This window comes from Buteo buteo, chromosome 20, assembly GCF_964188355.1.
Source record: "Buteo buteo chromosome 20, bButBut1.hap1.1, whole genome shotgun sequence".
NCBI lineage: Eukaryota > Metazoa > Chordata > Aves > Accipitriformes > Accipitridae > Buteo > Buteo buteo.
Genome location: NC_134190.1, coordinates 1,103,284 through 1,122,648, shown reverse-complemented (window position 1 = coordinate 1,122,648; position 19,365 = coordinate 1,103,284). Strand labels below are relative to the sequence as shown.

Sequence of the window (19,365 nt, the reverse complement as noted above, 5' to 3'; positions counted from 1 at the left end):
CTGAAGTCAGGCATGAGTGGCATGCAGTAGATTGCAAGGAAAAGCAAAAGGACATCCATTTCCAAAGGATTTATAATCTCCATGCACATGTAAAATGTCTCTTACAAAAATCATTAACATTTGTTAAAAGTGTGCCTTTTTGCCTCTTTTTATACAAGTGTACATGCAATTACCTGTTCGAGCTAAAACTATTTACAAAATTTCATAATACAATACATCTTTTAAAGTGAATAATACATGAAAGGCCAATGTTTTCTGTTGTTTTGTAACACTGTACAAGATTAAAAATAAATAAGGCATTATAATACACGTTTATCACAAATTAAAAAATGTTGGTTTTCACTGTAATACAAAACTCTAACTTGAAAGAACATTATGGCTAAATAGTCCTCCTGCCTGGGCAGAACATATACAGAATCTGGACTTGATGATGTAAAGAAAATGCTTTGCTTCTGCTACAAGCAGGAATTCAACACATGAAAATGATTCACGCTACTTACTAAGGTGTTCAGACTCCTCAAAGCACTGAAATGGCACAGGTCATATACTGTTTCCCTTTGAACAGTGACTCCCAAGTACTTTCTTTTGCCTTACAGATAAATTACAGGCAAAAGCGTGAAAGAGATTTAGGTGCGTGACCTACTCTCGGTTACAGTGTTGTAAAATACTCAGTTCAGTACCGACGCGAGACATCGCTGTAACCCAAAGCAGAACTTGGCCTACAGAAGCTCAACTCCTGACCTTCTCAAACATGCTAAACTCCTGGTGATTTCTGCAGGCCTTGTGGGTACATAAGGGATGCAGATTCAGCCCTAATGAGCTGAAGCTTTTGACTCTCAGTCTCACCTAGAGAAAGCAAGGGAGAATTTGCGTGTGTTTTAGTGAAGACGAGGGAGTGCGACTTGCCACAGCGCGAAGCAGCTACTAAAGCCAACATATTTTACAGGCTGGATAAAACAGCTTTCTAGTCAATGCAAATGGAAAATGTTTGGAAATATCTAGCCAGTAATTCAACTGAATGCCAGTTTGTAATCTCAGCAGAGAATACTAATTAAAAAATCATTTAAAGATAAAGGTAGCATAGGAACACTTTGAAATTAGCTCCCAAGACAGTGAAGTCTGAAGATCTCTGATACTTATCTCCTTATATAAAGAACAAAAGACATAGATTATTACTATTATCTGAAAGACAGAACGTGCAAACTGATGTGAAATATTGTGCTTGCTATTGACAGACATCGACATGCCAAAATGGCATCCCTTTGTTGTAGGGCTCATATCGGTTAATTATTTCAAGCTAACAGCTGCACAAAATAGTGAACAGAAGTGCAGGAGGCTGTTCTGCTCACAGCGCAACAAGTTACTGTCCTCAGTTAAATGTGAGGGACTTTTGCGTGCTGTGGGGCAGAACTACTCCTTGTTGGGGCTACAGCAAGGTCACCCAGGCAAAAGTTACGGGGTTTGACCAGAAAATTAATAAATGCAAGATAGGAAATACAACTGCATGCATTAAGGTGGACACAACCCAAATCCCACAGAAATCCAAGGAAATCCTTTTGATGATTTTCAGGGATATTGGAATGGGCCACATATTATCTTCAGCCAATTGCCAATAAAAATTTGACGACAAGCTTCTCTAATTTGGCAGAAAATGTGTATTTGTGGGGTTATCGGAAGTATTACTACTACCTCCTTCTATGTATAAAACTTACTGAACATATCAAAGAATGCAGAAGAGCAGAGAGATTAAATCTGTCATTTAAAGCTATCACACGAGAACTGAAATAAAACAAATGTACGCAGAAAAGGAAAATGGGGGGAAATTATATAAATAGGGAGGGAAAGCATAAAGGCAAGAGCACAGCTTCCTTATGTCATGATTTCAACGGGCATTTAGTTTTCCCTGTTGGAATGGCTGCTGAAGACTGCCTATCATTTTCACATGGCTTTTTACTAATTTGTGCCTTCGCTGAACGTTCTTCATGATTCTCTACTGCTTAGTCCAGGACTACATAGCGAAATAAAGTTTTCCCCCTAGTAAAACCAGCAACAACAACCACAACAAAAATATGAAAAATGTTAATGGTAAGACTCAAAGTCTGGAAACTGACTCCAAACACACCATCACTGATGCTGTAAGCTAGCACATGCACACTGGACTGGCTGCAGCACCAAGAAGCCATCCTGGTCCACTCAACCTGCTCCGGAGGCACAGACCTCCCGCAAAAGGGCCAAATGAGAAGCTGATGATGGACTGTGCCTGTCTCGTCCTTTCCATTCAACATGGAAAACATTATTACAAAGTCACATACCACATTTGACTGTTGGAGACAAGTAATTCTACTAGCACCTGCTAGTCTTTTAAAATATTAAAATGAATAATCCAAATTTACCTTGCTACATGATCTTCCATTGACTTTACTTCAGGACTAGGCTGGGAATGAGTCTGGGAATGAGTCTGGGATGAGAACAGTCCAGAAAATATTAGCACAGCGGACAATTTGTTTCTGCTCACTGTCCATTTAGTGATAAAAGAAACAATGGCAACATGCCTATATCTTGTACCTATTAAAAAAGTAACAAAGAAATAATTTCACTGTAAGCTTTTGGGGTAGGCCAATGGCATATTTGGTCTATGTGTTCACATACTACCAGATCTACTGCGAGGATCTGAAGATGCTTTTAATAACAGTACATGTAAAAATAATGTTTCATTTATCAGTGAAATTATACCAAATTCACTGATTCAAAAATTGTGTAACTTGGGCTCTCTGTGAGTGGAACTAAGTGATTAATGCTATTGCACATAATGCTTTCCATTTTGGTTAAATATTTAACTTACCTATGTGATGATTTAGTTCTTACAAACCTATTAGGAAACATAAATATGCAGTGTACTTTACATGGATACCACTTATTCAGTTTAATTATGTAAATAGTTGTTCTTTTTAAATCTGTATTCTCTACGTGTATTTATTTAAATGGCTTTGAATGCCTCAAAACCAGAATTAAATTATTCTAGAAGAATACCCGTGAACTGGATAGCTGTTAGGGAGGTAAAGAACTGCAGTGACTTTCTACAGATCAGCCAGGGTGCATACACCTAGTACAGTAGGAAGCAATTCTCAGTTTTTTATAGTCACTTTAATCACAACACTGATTTTGCTAGCTTTGTAATGAAGCACCTGGCTGACAGGGTACATAAAAATTAATTAAAAATCCTGCTGAAAACCACTGGAGTCCCACAGCAGCCTGATACACCTACACGGAGAACGGAAACTCCTGCAGCATTTCTTTAACCATCTGCAACTGTTGACACAGTATTTGTCCATACACTTTTAACACAAACAGTGACGGCTCCAAAGCAAATGCACATTGTAAGAGAATCGCTCAGAATATTCTTTCCACTAAAATCAGTAATAAAATAGGCCTACCAAGGGGAAATGTGACATCTAGTACATGCAAGTTTTCTACTGCACAATCTGGACAACGTCTGCAGTCTTGGGTGGGTTTTCCGGGTTTGGTTTCTTTGGTTTGTTTGGTCAGGTTTTTTTTCATTTTTTTTGTTAGTTAAAAGGAAGTTTTGCATGTTTTTAGACAACATGAAGTTTTGCTTCTCTTTTGGAAAGCAGTGAGGCTGGTTAGTTTGTGCATCCCCACCTGGACAGTAGTGTACCTGCCCATGGAGCACATGTCACTCCGCAGGATGACCTCCAACTGCCTGCACCTCCAGTACGGAGCTGCATCCCACATTTCACACCCAGATCAGCGTTTCAAGATGAAACCATGAACAATAGGATGTGGGCTGCATTAAAGGAAAAAGCAGTCAAAATATGTTCCCTTTTATGCAGATTAAGAGCAGGCCTCACTCTCCTGGCATGTTTACCAGTGTGCTCCTCATTTGGGCAAAGTTTGACTGTGCTTATTTCTCAGAATTATAGCTTTCTATAATTGTACAGCTTTGAAGAGTGAGCCTGGGTAGAATCAAGATATAATAAAACTGTGGCATAAATTTAAAAAATCAGTTAAGATGTAAGGCTGTGTTGGCAAACATACAAATGTCACAAAGCTAGCAACAGCATGTTTGTCACCAGTACAGGACTATTCTTTGAGCTGTTTAGAAAGGTAAAGCTAAATCCTGGAACTGAGCCACAGGACCTGTGCTGTTTGTAAAAGCCTGAAATAATACCATCTTTCTGCTCTTCAGTAAAATCAGCACTGTACATAAAGGAATGTTTCTATATTGCATAAGCATATTGCTGTGCTTGCAGGGTGGCTCCTCTGTCTTCCACGGTCAAATGACCTATGAAGAGGCAGCAACTTCTAAACTCTACCACCCCTGGTTGGGTTTTTTTTTTTTATGGAAGGAATATATATTGTTCTTCTGCCAAACCTTTAAGCTCTGTGGTTTATCTACTTCATATGCTAGTGTTATGGTTTGAATTGGAATTTTTTTGAAGTTTTTGGAGCATGCAAAAAGACAAATTTAAAAAATACATAGGGTTTAGCAATTAGCTGAGTCCAGCCTTCACCTATCTGCCATTGACAGCAGAATGAACACTGTTGTCATTGCTTTAACCCATGCACTGGGAGCACAGTTTCTCTAACTCTTGCTGTAGCCCTGGAGAGTCTCCAGCTGCCCCCCACTCCACAGCTAAATGCAGTTTTGCTAATCCCAGTCCCAACAATGCTGGCTATGACAGAAAGAGAAATCTCTTTGCAGGTGGATGTGTAAATAAATACATATTTTTATGTTTATCTCTATAAATCTCTATTAAGTCTACACAGGACTTTGTATATGTGCATATATAGATTAAAACATATATATACACACACACACATACATAATTGCTTGCACGTTTATCTAATTTTTTTTCATTTACCCTTTAAAAATGCCAAGAAAATATTCCTCATTTCCAGAAAATCAGGTTTTGACTTTTCCTAACAGAATTGCTAGCCCTTATATGTTCCATCCCAAGAGTTCGTTACACAGTCCCCAAGTTCTCTTTGGTTGGGTTGTAGTGGTCCTTGGTTAATGCCATGGCCTATGACCTCTGATCTCTTGGTAAAAATTCAGGCAACCATTGCTCTCCAAGTTCACCGCAAATGGCACAACCAAATCTCCTTTGCTCTACGCCTCCTTCACAGCTGGCACAGAAGGAAGATAATGCAGTGTTTGATTTGTGTGAGTGGCAGATGCTTGACCTGCTCCAAGCCCAGCTTTTACAGTAAAGCTAGCAACTGAGGACACTGATGGACAGCTGGTGCCCAGTTTTGTTTGAATGTTTGCTCTCCCGTAAGGGTACATTTTCCGCTCTAAGTTTAAAGACCGTGTTTGTGAATTATTTCCATCGGCCTTTCCTTCCAGGAAATAGGTCAACATTTCACCTTTTCCCTTTACACTGACTTTACCCCTGCACACGAATTCATAACTGCACCTTTTTAATATCCGCTGAACTTCTTCTGTCACCTGAAGACAGAAAAAGAGAACTATTAGTTTTTGCTGTTCATATAAGGTTAATCCTTGAAGCGCCCTCCCCTCCCCATTTTACTTCTCTGTCATGAAATACACATAAACAGACTGAATTAGCACCTACTGCTGCTCTTGGGCTCACTTAGATTTTTCTTAAGGAATTAAAGATCACTGACCAAACTGGAATCTGAGAAGCAGAACTTCTGCTCTTGAGCTGAATAATTACACAGCCAGATTAAGCTCCGTCCAACAGAAATGTGTAACCAAATTGTCCACTGTTGTAAGCTGGATCAGCTCCAGTGACGTTAATTTATTCCAGAAGAACTTTTGATCCCTGGAGACTAGACAGGTATTTTGGACATAGGACTGCAAGAGTTCATTGAGGTTTTGAGAGGTGCAGCAGAGCTTCTAGACAAACTCTAGCAGAACAACAATGTTCTCTGTCTGAATAGCCTCTCTGATCCAAAGTATCCAAGGAATTTTTAAAGCTACATAAAACGCAGCAGGATGCAAATGGACATAGATCCTTTCCTTGTAGTCCTTATTCAGGCAAAATTCCTACAGCACAAGGACTGGCCCATGCAGTGTCGGCATTCCCAGGCTTGCCTCCAACTGTGTGCAATGCAGCAAAGAACTCTGTTTCTTCTGATGGGAAATGATTTATTTGAGGATTTCATTGCCTCCAAGTAGTGAAGGAGTGAAGGAAAACAACTATACCTCTGATGCTTGAATCATCTGGAGAATGTTGCCCTTTTCATAAGAACTACAAGATCAAGTGAGGCTGTGTTTTCTAAGTGGTCTTGAAAATGTAACCACATATAAAACAGGAGGTATTTAAAGTTTGCAAAATTGTCTCAGAATGCACTCACCTGAATTTTCCCCTGCACTCCAGTACTATCCATTCGGCTGGCAACATTTACAGTGTTCCCCCAGATATCATACTGTGGTCTTCTGGCTCCAATGACTCCAGCCACTACCGGCCCGACGTTAATACCTAAAATCAAAACAATGAGTTTAGTTTCAAACACTGCAGCATATTATCCAAGAGAAACATGAATCCTGCAAAATAGATTTAACATAAGTGCCTTAGAATTTTTCTGGTCATAGGACATAATATATGTTAAATTAATGCCAGTTGGACTTCTGTATTTGTAAGAGGTTTAGAAACAAAATAAAGACATACATAGAGATCTCTTATTGGAAATGCAATGTGATAGACAACATAAAAATTTGGCTCATCTGTGGATTTTCTTTTTTTTTTTGTTTAAGAAAAGAAGAAAAGAAGTGGTACTGCAGAGTTTAGCTGTAGAACAATTCAGGACAAACTGTTAAAGATCTTTAATTGTTTGCTACAACTTCCACTGTGGTTGCTCATATAAAGCCTTTTAATGGAGGTTTTCCAAGTGGAACAGAAATAGTGGCCTGGAAGATACAAGGAATGGGGTAAAGGAAGTGTGTTGCATTGGTTGTCAGTACTAGACAACTCAGATTAGGCAGACACTGCAAGAAGACAAGAGTATGTGAAAATGGCTCAAGCATCTTTTTTGGGAAACCACAGGGCTCGATTCTACATTTTTGGCTGATTTCGACACCTTGTTTGGAAGATAAAAGAGGTTGTTCCTTCTTCTGAGTGCCCTGAAGAGCTGCAGATGTTAAACCCTGCATGAGGTTCTGTGCAAGGGCTTTCCCAGGGGGTTAGATATTTGTCTTCTGCCCCTTTGTGAACCTGGAAAGACCAGTTGTAACAGAGTTCAATGAGAATTTGGGGTTTATAATTATTAGGATGTACAGGAGGGCAAAGATGTATAATTCCTCTCTTGCTACCCTTGATGTCTTTGGTCTTTCTCAATACTCTGCTGCTAGCAACCTCACTTTTCCCCTTGTCCAGCCCATTCTCACAATTCAGCCATGAAAATATATAGAGAAAGAAGCTGGCGAAGACCATCTGTGGTAGTACATGCAATGAAATGAGAACAGCAGTGTAAGTACCATTGGAGAGCAGCGGGATGCAGGGGAAGGGAAGAGGGGAACTTGCTCTCTAAGAAGGCTCTGGGAGAAAGGCCTCTGAGAGGTAGGACATGTGATAACATGTAAAGGATTGCATGGGAAGGTTTGTGTTGTGAAGACCAAAAGATTTGATTTGTTGGAGAAAACAGGACTGGTTGAGGTGATTTGGCGTCCGTGGACAAAAAGCTCCCATCACACTTCTAATGCAAACAAAGCTTTTGCAGATGCAACTTAACTTTATAGTTAGGTACAGTCAGACTCAGTTTTCAGCAGTTTAGCAAGGCAAAACAGTGTAAGCCACAAGACTGGGTACACTAATAATATATAAAATTATTGGCCCAGTTTCCTTTTAGGGGTGCATAGATTAAGTAAACACACTGGAACTGGACACAATTATAATCCCTTAATACAGATGCTCACCAACTAGGCTGCTGACCTTCTACATGGATGTGACTCTCTAGCTAGAGGCTTTTCAGTTTTAATCATAAGTGCAGGACAGGTAATCCTTGGCAGACAGCACAGGGAAAACCAGCAAACAACAATGTTCTGCTTGTGTAACAATTGTAGAAACGTGACTTACCAACTCGTAGGACAAAGTCGTTGTAAGACTGATAGTTGATTTCATCAAGAACATCAAACATCTCTATTGCAAAATCTGCCAGTGTACTCAGATGGGAATAAATTGATTTTTTAGCCTAGAAACAAAATAGTATCGCACATTAGATTTGTATGGTACTGAGAGGCAGGTGAAATAACAAAGTAACAAACAATTAAAAGCTCAGACTGGATGGCTTAGGAAAAGAATCTAACCCATTTTGCTGTTTGTGAAAAGAAACTTTTGATGGTGGCTACAACACATGCATTCTTTTCTCAAGTACTGAATGTATTTTTTTATTCCCCCTTCTCTCTCACTTTTTGATTTCTGGGAAGAATGGAAAGCGAAGTTCCCATGGTAAAGTGGTTCTGTTGCTAGAGAGCTGCAGATGTTTGTTTTGAGCGTGGCAGGGAATATAACCTGCTTTCTTACAAAACTGCTTTGCCTGATGATTATTAATAACTATAGTTTCTGCCCTCTTCTCCCTTTGGGGCTTTTGATAGCTCCCAGCTCCATGGGGTGCATGCTGTTCCCATTGACAAAATTCCTGTTAGGTTTAATCCTGTGAGATGCAGAACTCTCCTGTTTTCTTTCCTTTCCAGGCAAGCTGAAGTGAGTTGTTATAAAACGTATCTAAATGAACTAAAGCAAAAGAACCAGAAGGGATCAAATGAAATGCTTAAGTATCAACTTGTAAAAAAACCCCAAAACATAAGAAAACAATTTTTACAACTTCAGTCTAATTAAACTGTGGGACTCATTTTCAGAGGATATTGTGGATTCCAAAAGTTAGCTAGATTCAAACATAATTACTCAAACTCATGGAAGAAATACTTGCTACGAAGTAGTAAAAAGATATTATCTGTAGCTCTAGAATTTCTTAAGCAGCATATCATTAGAAAGTGGAAAAGAGGTTTGCATGTTTGTCCTGTAATTCATGCTCTTCCCCCAGGATCTACCATGGCTAGTTAAAGACAGGTTACTAGAATAGATCTTTGACCTCTCTCAGTATGGTTGCTCTTATGTTGTGCTCCTATTTGAATAATAAATATGAATTCTTGAACAGATTTGCAAAGTGAAAGTGGGCTAAAGGTAGGACATGGTGAAAGAAATGCAGGGTCAGTGGTAGTCTAGCTTCAGTAGAGTGTTGCACAACAGAGCTGTGGCAGCTGGCATGACATGAGAGCTCACTGGGTTTTTGTCACGATAGTGAGATTTTATAAATGGAGTACTTCACAATAGCTGAGAAACCTGAGAGACAGGTTGCCATTTGCTTTATTCGTCTCAGTTTCAAAGGGTTCCTTCATGTGGCTGGGAAATTTACAAAAATTAGAGCAAAGTGCTAACAAAAAATTATGAAAGTCATCCTTGGGCCAGTCCCATTTTTAGGAAGCATATTTTTTTTTAGCTGCCCTGGTCTCTGGCATTCTGCTTGCTGCAATGTCAACTAACTCTAGTCTTTTCCAGCCTCACCAAGACAAAGGAAGAACAAGAAGTAAGTTTAAAGAGCTGATGGCTACACTTCCAACAGAGAAGGAGAAGACTATTGAATGTCTGGAGGAGGGAGGGAGGAGTATATAGTTTTATTTAAGTCTCAAATCTTTATATTCCTTATCCTTCCATTTCTTTGCTGGCCAATGAATGCTTTGATTTCCTACAATGCCCCTCATGATTGCAGGAGAGAGGACCGGTGACAAATATTGGATGCACTGCAGGTGACAGATGCCTCTAAAGGATTGCTAGCAAGCTCTTTTGGACCTGCACTGAAGAACACCACAAAGTTAGGACCCTGATGAAGTCAGGACCCTGGTGAAATCACAGATGTAATTTCAAAGGACTCCACACACACAATGAACTTATACTGTGCAAAAGATCTACAAAGAGCTTGGTTTGTGTGCTGCCCTGATGGCGTAACTGGCAAGCAATTATTTATTTAAACATTGGAGGAATAGTTACTGGAAAGACTGCCCAGAGCATCACAGCAAAACCACTCTGACAGAGGCAACGTGCATTTACTACAGTCATCTGCTGAAGTCAAGCTGCAGAAACAACAGTCCTGTAAAATACGGGATTTAAATATTTAATTTCATCAAGGGTACTGGGTTCTCATGTGTGTAAATAACCTTAGTTAAGAGCACAGTTAACTCCATCCACTGCTTTCTGCTCATGTCCAAATCCTAGTATGAAATTGGTGGCTCACAATCAGAGGCTGTGCCAGGTTTTCTGATGAAGCTGGGGCACCCCTGGTAGAGGGGAGACCAGAAGCACTTGAGCCTCCCGTGGCTCCTCATGGACACATGTGACTCTGTAGGGCAGCCCAAGGACTGTGACGGCTGGCAGCGAGTGTCTGCACATGACGGGTTACCCAGCATCATCCGACTTCTAATACGTAGCTGCATGCTGAAGAATTAGTGGGAAACTGCCAAGAGGTTGTGAATAATTTCTGCTTGTTTGCATCACACCAGCAGTGGGAAGAGATCGCAGAAAGCTGAAACCTCAAGTTAAAGTAAAAAATATTGGCTGTTTCATAAAAGTTCTTTAGGTTTTCTGGAATACACAATGTTAAATAAATTCTACCTGTACAGAAAAGACCAAAATTTGCCCCAAGATTTCAGAGAAGGGCAGAGTCCTGGTACAAGACCTTCTGCAGTGATTTAAAATGCATTACTATCATAAGCTCAGAGCAGTATCTTCAGTACTGGGATAACTCAGCTGACCTTTCAGTTAGCAACTATAAAATACAAGAGATAAACATGTTTAGGTTTTGGAACATATGCTGCCAAAGTTACCCAATAACACACTTGTTTTCAGGATTATAGTTCAAAGAGCATTTATAGCAGACACACAAGAATGCCGTTGCCTGTTTGCCTGAGATCACACCAAACAAAATTCAAAGGATCAATTTTTTTGCCTGTCTCAGGACCCCGGAGTCAAACGTTTCAGCATAAACAGAGTTTTAAAAATACCTTTCTGTAATGTGTAGATTTCTAGGAATGATACAAAGGAAAGCATCAGTTGCATGTGATATACTCCAATCTGATTCTAACAGTTGATTTCAATGTGGCCTTGTTTTTTATTTACTTAACAAGGATAATTGTTGCTAGAAAGTTCACAGGCCATCTTCTGGCCCGTTTTGCTTTTGCCCTCTAATTCAGTGTTGTTTTGGAATGCTAAACCATATGCGTGAGCATACCTCTACAACATATGTACATGTATATCAGAACAGAGGAGAGGTGTCTGGAAATTGTGGGCAGACTAGGTGCACAGATTCCTTTCATTTTCATTATACTCTTCATATTATTAATTTTATTATTTTTTCATAAATTAATTTTATTAGCATAATTATTAACGTGCATAGTACTCTGTATGCAATATATTCAGTACACTGTCCACAGGGTTTTCTGCTTTTCCAGATGCTGCATGCAAATCTAGGAAATCTCTGTCCCAAGACACAAACTTAAGGTGAGAAACACACTCAGGAGTAGTAATGAGGATACAGAAGAACTGTGCCCCAGAACTAGTGGGTCTGAAATGACTTTGAGTATTTTTATTGCTGAGTAATTAAAGGGGTAAAAAGAATGCTAGCAGTACAGACAAAGAAGAGCTCATTTGGAGGGACCAGGGTAAAGTGCAGCAATGCACCTAGCACTAAGTTCCTGTCCATGATGGGGGTTGGGAGAGGCTGTTCGTTTTGATTGTAAATTGCACCCAGATTTCAATATATATTTAAAAAAAAATTAAAAAATCACATTTTAATATTCTTGTGTTAGTTTTGCAGCAATTCATCACACCTAGAGTCTCCCCTTCCCTGCATCTCACAAGGTCATCTAAGATACCAGGTTTAAAATGCTACCACTTTGACTTTGGAGCTTTATACACCAATTTACAGAGAATCCAGAGCTGCAGACAATGAAAGCCCAAATGAAGCCACATGAGCAACTGCTAGGATAGCAATTTTTCTTTTCAGGCTACAGTTGTTCTTTGAATTTCAGATTTATATTGTTGTAAAGAAGTAATACAAGTTATCTATAATCATAGAGAGTTAGTTTTGTTTCTGATGTTCCTCTGGAAATTGAAGGAGAATGGTTCCTCCACAAATGACCGTCATGTAAAATTGTCTTACCTTAGTTCCCGAAGTAGGTACAAGTCCCACAGCTGCCATATATGTACTTCCAATTGTCTTGATCTTTTCTATGTCCTTATAATATTCTTTGTCCATAAGCTTTGTTTAAAACATAAAACTGTTAAATATTACATAATATTTTAGACAAGCAACCATAGTTATCAGACGATATGTGCAAGTTGATTAAACCATATTATTTTTGGTAAGTTGAGGTTTGCCCACTTTGAGGTCATTGAAAAAACTACCATTAACTCACATTTTAATACTTTTCCTGTATTAGAGGAATTTGAGGCCAGACTCACGTGCCTAAAAGTACAAACTGGGCACTTTGGAGAAGCCCAGTGGACACCAGCTACAATTAAATAGGAAATTTACAGCACTGTTTTATTAGGCAGTTCAAGATAGGCTGAGTTGCTACAGATATTCTCTGTTGATAGTAATTTGGTAGAACTGATATAGTGAAAAGACAAAGAGTTTAGACCTTACCTCATCAAAATCAGCAATAATTTCATTTAACAGGCGTAAACATTCCACTCCCATATTATTGCCGTCCAATTCGATGTAGAAATCATTGAAATTTGGGATGGAAGCAAACATCACTCCCACTTGTGAATATGACTGGTAATAAAGGTCCTGCAGTTCATGAGGAGATATAATTTTTATTTTAAAAGATTAATCTAAACCAGGCATCTTTATTATGATATCTGTTCTGCTGCTAAGCGATAGGTAGGACAAAAGCCATCATTTTAGGGAGAGAGAAAGCCAGCCTTATTAAAAAAATGTTGAAAGATCTCTCCACTCAAAAATACAAAAGAAAATTAACAACTAAGCTATTAAAACCATTTAAAAAAACTCAGTCTTTTTCTCTGTTTAGACAGGGAAGCAGTGAGTTAAAATTGTGTAGAAAGTCTTAACAGTTGTAGAACTGTTATTGTTTGAGAAATATAATTGCATTTTCTCAATTTTGTTTTATAACTAAAATAGGAGATGGAACAATTTTACCCTGCAGCACAAAACCAGCCTCACTCCTTCATATCTTTCCCCGAGTTGTGGAGTCCTGTATTCAACATTAACAATATAATGCTGTTCTGTACAGTAAGGTTTCTGCTTAAGAATTCGGAGAGCTTATCAAAGTAAAACCACTCTTCTGTGGTTCAAATACATAGATCCAAACTCTCAAGAGCAGTATCATGGCCATTAGGGCTACTCCAGTGGTACAGGTATTGCAGCTGCACTGGAAGGACTCTGGTAAGAGCTTCCTGAACGAATTTATTAAATCACTGCAGCCTTTGATGTTAAAAGCTACCGTGTCTTCCCTGGGTGTGTACAATTCTCTCTTTTTAACTTTAAAGGGATGGGTTTTGTAATGGCAGTGTATTTCCAGAACTAGAGTGATTCATATGGAAGCATCTGGCAGTTCATACACTTTACCATTTAGAACCAAACTGAGCTCATTAAATACTGTGATAAATCGCAATATTCTAAATTGATTGAAAAAAAAATTAGTGATTTGCATGGAGACGCTTGGCTGCATTGACGTTTGTCCTGGTTTCAGCTGGGATAGAGTTAGTTTTCTTCCTAGTAGCTGGTATAATGTATTTTGGACTTAGTATGAGAAGAATGTTGATAACACACTGATGTTTTCAGTTGCTGCTCAGTAGTGTTTGACTAGGTCAAGGATTTTTCAGCTTCTCATGCCCAGCCAGCGAGAAAGCTGGAGGGGCACAAGAAGTTGGGAGGGGACACAGCCAGAACATTGATGGAAAATTCCCTTATCCTGCTTTTTATTAAAATTCTTCAGAGGAGGAGGACACTACAGAGAAAGAAATAATCCCAATCTAATTCTTGTACACGAGCTTTTACAAAACTATTCCCTTCAACACGAATGAAATTTTGTAAGTCCAAGCCTTTCTTGAAAGCATACAGTTGAAAGGTGATCCAAGCTACACAGGGTCACACCCATACAACATCACCATGTATTTAAATTTTATCTTGGTTTACCATATTTCTTGGATTAGACATAAGAAAGTGCTGTGCAACATGTGCTGGCAACAGGTTGAAGAGAATTCTTTTATTATCCAGCTTGACTCTCTCCATATCATCTCTTTCTTCTTCTGCCTGTGGGGATAGAGAAAAAGAAAAACCTTTTCAAAAAGCAAAATATTACCTGAAGCCATCAAAAAGCTTCCATTAATTCATCCTTTGAAATTAAACTGAGCAAAATCATGCCTGCTAAGTAGGGTGGGAACAGTTCTCCTGTACCGTGCTTTTACTTCAGGGCAAAATCCCTTTAAGTCCTTAGTAATTCAAGCTAAAGTCTCTGGGCTGATGACTACTTTCAGGGGTTGATCAGCTGTATTGGTGTCTTCTGTAGTTCTCTGTTCTTTTAAATAGGCCCTTGATATTTTTGCAGAGTAAAAAGCTAGAATAATCCCACCTAAGTCACATTGGCCTTGGAGGCCAATTACTTCCCAGGTAGGTGGAGACAGTGACAGCAGTATTTGATTCACCTTTCAAAAAAGAGAAGCCTGGAGAATCACCAGTGTTCAAAGCAAACTAATGGCATTTTGCAGTAAAATGGAAACAGACCTGGTAAGACAGTAACTTCAACAGAGAAAAAGGTTTTAAAATTGAACATCCTTAAGAATGATATGAAATAATAAAAAAATTAATATGAAAATAATTAACATTTCTAGAGGCAGTTTTAATTACTCTGGTATTTGTCATGAAAACATACACAGTTCCTGCACACAGAAATTTCTGTGTGCAACAGCAACAGAAATTCTATCATTCATGTGAGTGACAGCATTCAGAAGGAGTTAACACAGCTGAGGTCCTTAACCCAAGATACTGGTATCTTACTACAAGTGTCTTGACTTACAGGAGTTAGTGGGAGTCATGCATTAGGAAACAATTCTAAAAATCAGACCCCTGATTGGAAAAATACTGACTATCTAGGGATCTCATTTGGGACTCTTAGGTTTGCAAATTCCAGCCTAGTTCTTAGTAGACTCTTCTGCTAAATTACTTCTCTGAAATTAGCTCCTCGTTGTTAGAGTGACTTTTGGCCCCACATTCTGATTTCAGTTTGAAAACATTTGATCAGTACCATATAATTCATCTCATAGAAATCACAGCTTATTCTTTGCTCTTCAATCACGCTCACAGAACTGTAACACAAATCTTCTGCCCTGATCCCAATATGATTTTGTTTATCTAGTTACAGTCAGCAGAAGAGCAGAAGGCCAAATTCTCAGGCATTGTTGAGAAACTACGATCATGTAAACCACTGAAGAATCTGCTCTAATCTTCGCTGGTGTCCCTTTTGTACCTAGAATTTGCTATCCTGATTTATTACAAAGTCTATATATTTTTCTCATTATCCATTTCTGCCTAAGTAGGAGAAAAACAATCATCCCTTGCCTTTGTATAGTCTTACAATATTCTTTTCATGTGATTTTTTTTTTTTTTCAGGAAGTTAATTTTTGCTTTCCATGATAAAACTTAGGAAACAACCTTTTTATTCAAATCACACAGTCTGCTTTGCCTTGCAGTTTACTTCTGTATTCTTAAATTTCTTTACAAGTAGAAAGAATGCTGAAAGAGAACTGGTTTTATAAACATAACTTCTTCAGGAATCATTCCCTTTTGAAATAAATTCTCAGCTCATCCTCTAATTTGTGTAATGAGAATCAGAATTTATTCCAGAAGTGAAATATCAGTAAACATTAAATACCAGTTAAGTTCTGCAAGAAATATACCTGAAATTTTTAATGTAAGCAAGTATCTATTTCCTGTTTGTGAGCTTTTTTCTTGACACTTTTTTTGCTGTTTGAATTTCATATGCTGTTTTTTTAAAATATCCTTCCCCTATTTTGGTGGTATAACTCTGACTTACTGTTGCCTATAAACATGTGTAATGGCCTCTTGCATTTAGTCTGACTGTTGGAATTTACATGTTCTACTAGTAAAAATAAAAAGCCTTTTCCAGCTGAAAATCCAAACCAAGCTTAGAGCTCCATTTTTACATCATGCTGGAATATGGGAAATTTTACTCTGATGACAGCAAAGAGATTTGCAAACTGAATTCATGCTCTGAATAAAAAATCCATTTTGAGCTTGATTATCCATTCCTCTATTTTTTTTTAATAAGAACTCTTTTGTTACTTTCTTCCTAGGAATGTTTAAAGTTCTCAGTTAAGCCTCCAATACAATAAGGGGTAGAATAGCAGCCTAAAGAACAATACACCTTTTGGCCAGGGCATAGAGATTTCTGGACAAGCCAAAGTAATCAAGCAGGGGTAGGTAAGTGGAGTAATCAGTTCGACGCATTGCACGGGTAGTCACGTTGCTCATCACTGGAAGCTGATGTTCATTTCTGATCTGGAAATGTGTGATCAGATTCCTTTACCTTGCCCAGTCGTGGATCAAAGCGTTCATTTTGGCAACATGATTGAGAAGGTCTTTCAGCAATATGTAGTGTTTCCTACCATTGGGTATAATTCACAACAAAGGTTTCAGAGCAAGCCACAGCACAAGGACAAAGCTGCCAGCACTGAACCAGACCCTTGTGACCCTGGTCATGTTTCTGGACTTCTGTCCAGCCTCTGACAGACAGAAATAAAAGACAATTCTGATATACCAACCTAAAATAAATGAGAAAGGACACTCTAGACTGTTGGTTTTCTGGTTGTTTCCTTCTGACGGAACTTTAAGCATGTGATGGCTTTTCTCCTCCTTTCTGTCTCACTTCAATACAGTCCTGAAACTACGGGGAGAGAAATGCCAGTGACAGTGCTGTGTATGCGCAGGTATGGGTGTGACAGTGTTCACAACTGATGGGACCGCAGCTGTGACGAAGAGGTGGAGAACTGAGATCTTGGGTGAAGAGCTAGTGGCTCAAACCAAACCACCAAAGTCATGACCGGAGGGGTGGCAAAATCCTCTAAGAGCAGGGAAAGGCATCAAGGATGTCACCATTGCTAAGAAACACAGTAGAAAGCTAGATTTCCAACACACTGAGCAAGTGGCTTTTACTCCTTCGGATGCAAAACTGTTAAGTACAATTTTGACTCTAAGAAGGTTCAGTTGCCAGAAATGAGACAAAAGCCACTAAGGCCATGGAAGGCCCTTAAATAATACCATGGTGGGTAATGGTAGCAAAACCTAAATAAGACAAATTATGCAAACAGCAGAATGAGGGGTATGTAGGTCAAGCGCTCTTAGCTTTTTGTGCCCTGGCCATTTCAGGCCAGGCACTTCCTAGCCAACAGGGACAGAGGACCGCACTCTCTCCCTGTGGTTCAGGGAGACATCTGCGCTGACAGTGCCTCTGTGGGGCAACACGGTGCCATGAAGAATAAGCTGTGTTAGCTCTACCTGACCTAGCCCCAGAACTAGAAGCAGCCCATTCATGGAATTAGCACAGCACTCCTTCTGAGCTACTTAGTTGTGTTGAAAAGCAAGGTGTATTAGCTTAGACCACATACTGCTATATTGTTGCTGGTACCTTAGCTGCAGTCTTTGCATGGACTGCACTTACACCATCCAGCCATACCAAATGTCTAACATCCTGCCTTTAATAAAGCGATCTGCTGGAATATGAACTGAAGTGTACCTTCTCTGCTACTGCTGCACAGAGTTTGAGGATCTGTCCTCTCGCCTTGCACTGCCTAAGACAGCTCTCATACAGGCAACTCCTCTCAGGAGCTGCCTGGGGAAAGAGGAAAGATCTTGTGTGTCTTGCAAGGGAAGATAAGAAGTGAAGGTGAGGGAAAAAAAGACTTGGTCATGTTCAGCAGTGAGGACTCTAAAACTATCCCATCACATGGCTCTGTGGGGAGGGAAGTAAACTGATTACCGATATTTTCTGGACCTTTTTCCAGCTTTCTGCCCTTCAGGCAAGTGCAATGAAAACTGTCTTACCTCCTTGTGACTCATGAACTCTTATTGTCTACAATTTGAAAGGCTGAGATAAAAGGATATGTAGGCATCACCCTTTCCCAGCAAAAACAGACACCGAGAAGGGAGAAGGAGTACTTGGGTCTGGAGGAAGATTAAAATAGCACAGATCACAGGTATTTACATTCCTGGTGGAAATATTATCCAGACAGCCAAATCTTTGACTATTTTCCCCTATTTCTATTGGTTAATTAAGGAAAGCTGCCAGCTTGATATTTATGCAATAGCTGCTAGCTCAAAATCCAAGGCAGATTATTGTGAAAATAAACAAGAAAGAAAATACATAGGCACAAGCAACAACATTTTTCACATCTTGCTTTTTGCTTATACCTGTTTGGTATTTGTGGCAGCTGGGTCATTTTGCAGAACTTAACTGTATCTGCAGAGCTGCAGTATTTAAAAGCAGGCTTTGTTTTTGCTTTGGACCTGGTGACAGAATTTAAAATGTTCTTCGGTACTACAGTTTTTGACATCAATGTAATTAACAGCTATTGCATTTTCGAAGTTCCACAGCATCCCACGGTTTTTACAATGCTGGCAGCTGGTTACACATCCTTTGCTCAGAAAGCAGGCTGAGCTGTCAGGGGACCCTTCAATCAGCCTACAAGTGCAGTAGGGATGTCGCCGACTGGGGAAACTCCGCTGTTTCGCCATAGAGCCGAGAGGAGCGGAGGGGTGCGGCAGAGCATCACCTCGGGACCTGAAGGTGGCACTAAAAGCCCAGGGAAGAGCCGCCCCCCCCCCCCCCGCGTCGGGCCCGGCAAGGCCACAGTAGAACTACTGACTTCTTCCAGCGTCCCGGGTTAGGAAAACTGCTGAACGACATTCTACTATTCCCGACAGAATGCAACAATCAGTCATATCAGTGTATTATTCTTATTTTCCTCCCCTGACAAATCCTGGGTGAGTGAGCAACTCCTTTTTTTTTTTTTTTTTGGCAGTTTTAGCTGCTTCATAAATTTATTGCTTGGATTCACTCTTTTTTTCCAGTTTTGTTGAATCATTTGCACAAGCAAAAGTGATTATCGGTCACAAAAAAGTAAAATGCTCCTATATTTGGTATTCACAGTTATTGTCATATGAGGCAGACAGAGTTACTCAACAGTGTTATGTAGAAAATGAAATTCTCCTCCCACTGCCTGTTAAAAAAACCCAACAAATATTTTCTGGAAATAATGTGATATTTAGAAAGGTTAAATGTGGCAC

General features: G+C 39.4%; 1 protein-coding gene across 1 annotated transcript in view; it reads right to left on the bottom strand.

The window, feature by feature from the left end:
• Window positions 1-5,131: 5,131 nt before the first annotated feature.
• ADCY1 (adenylate cyclase 1) overlaps window positions 5,132-19,365 on the bottom strand; it is a 156,591-nt gene continuing 142,357 nt past the window's right edge. The window contains exons 15-20 of the mRNA XM_075052153.1: window positions 14,200-14,316; window positions 12,685-12,831; window positions 12,199-12,297; window positions 8,061-8,175; window positions 6,343-6,467; window positions 5,132-5,470 (exon numbers count right to left, since the gene is read on the bottom strand). Coding sequence (XP_074908254.1) covers window positions 5,132-5,470; window positions 6,343-6,467; window positions 8,061-8,175; window positions 12,199-12,297; window positions 12,685-12,831; window positions 14,200-14,316 — 942 coding nt within the window. The remainder of the gene's footprint in view (window positions 5,471-6,342; window positions 6,468-8,060; window positions 8,176-12,198; window positions 12,298-12,684; window positions 12,832-14,199; window positions 14,317-19,365) is intronic.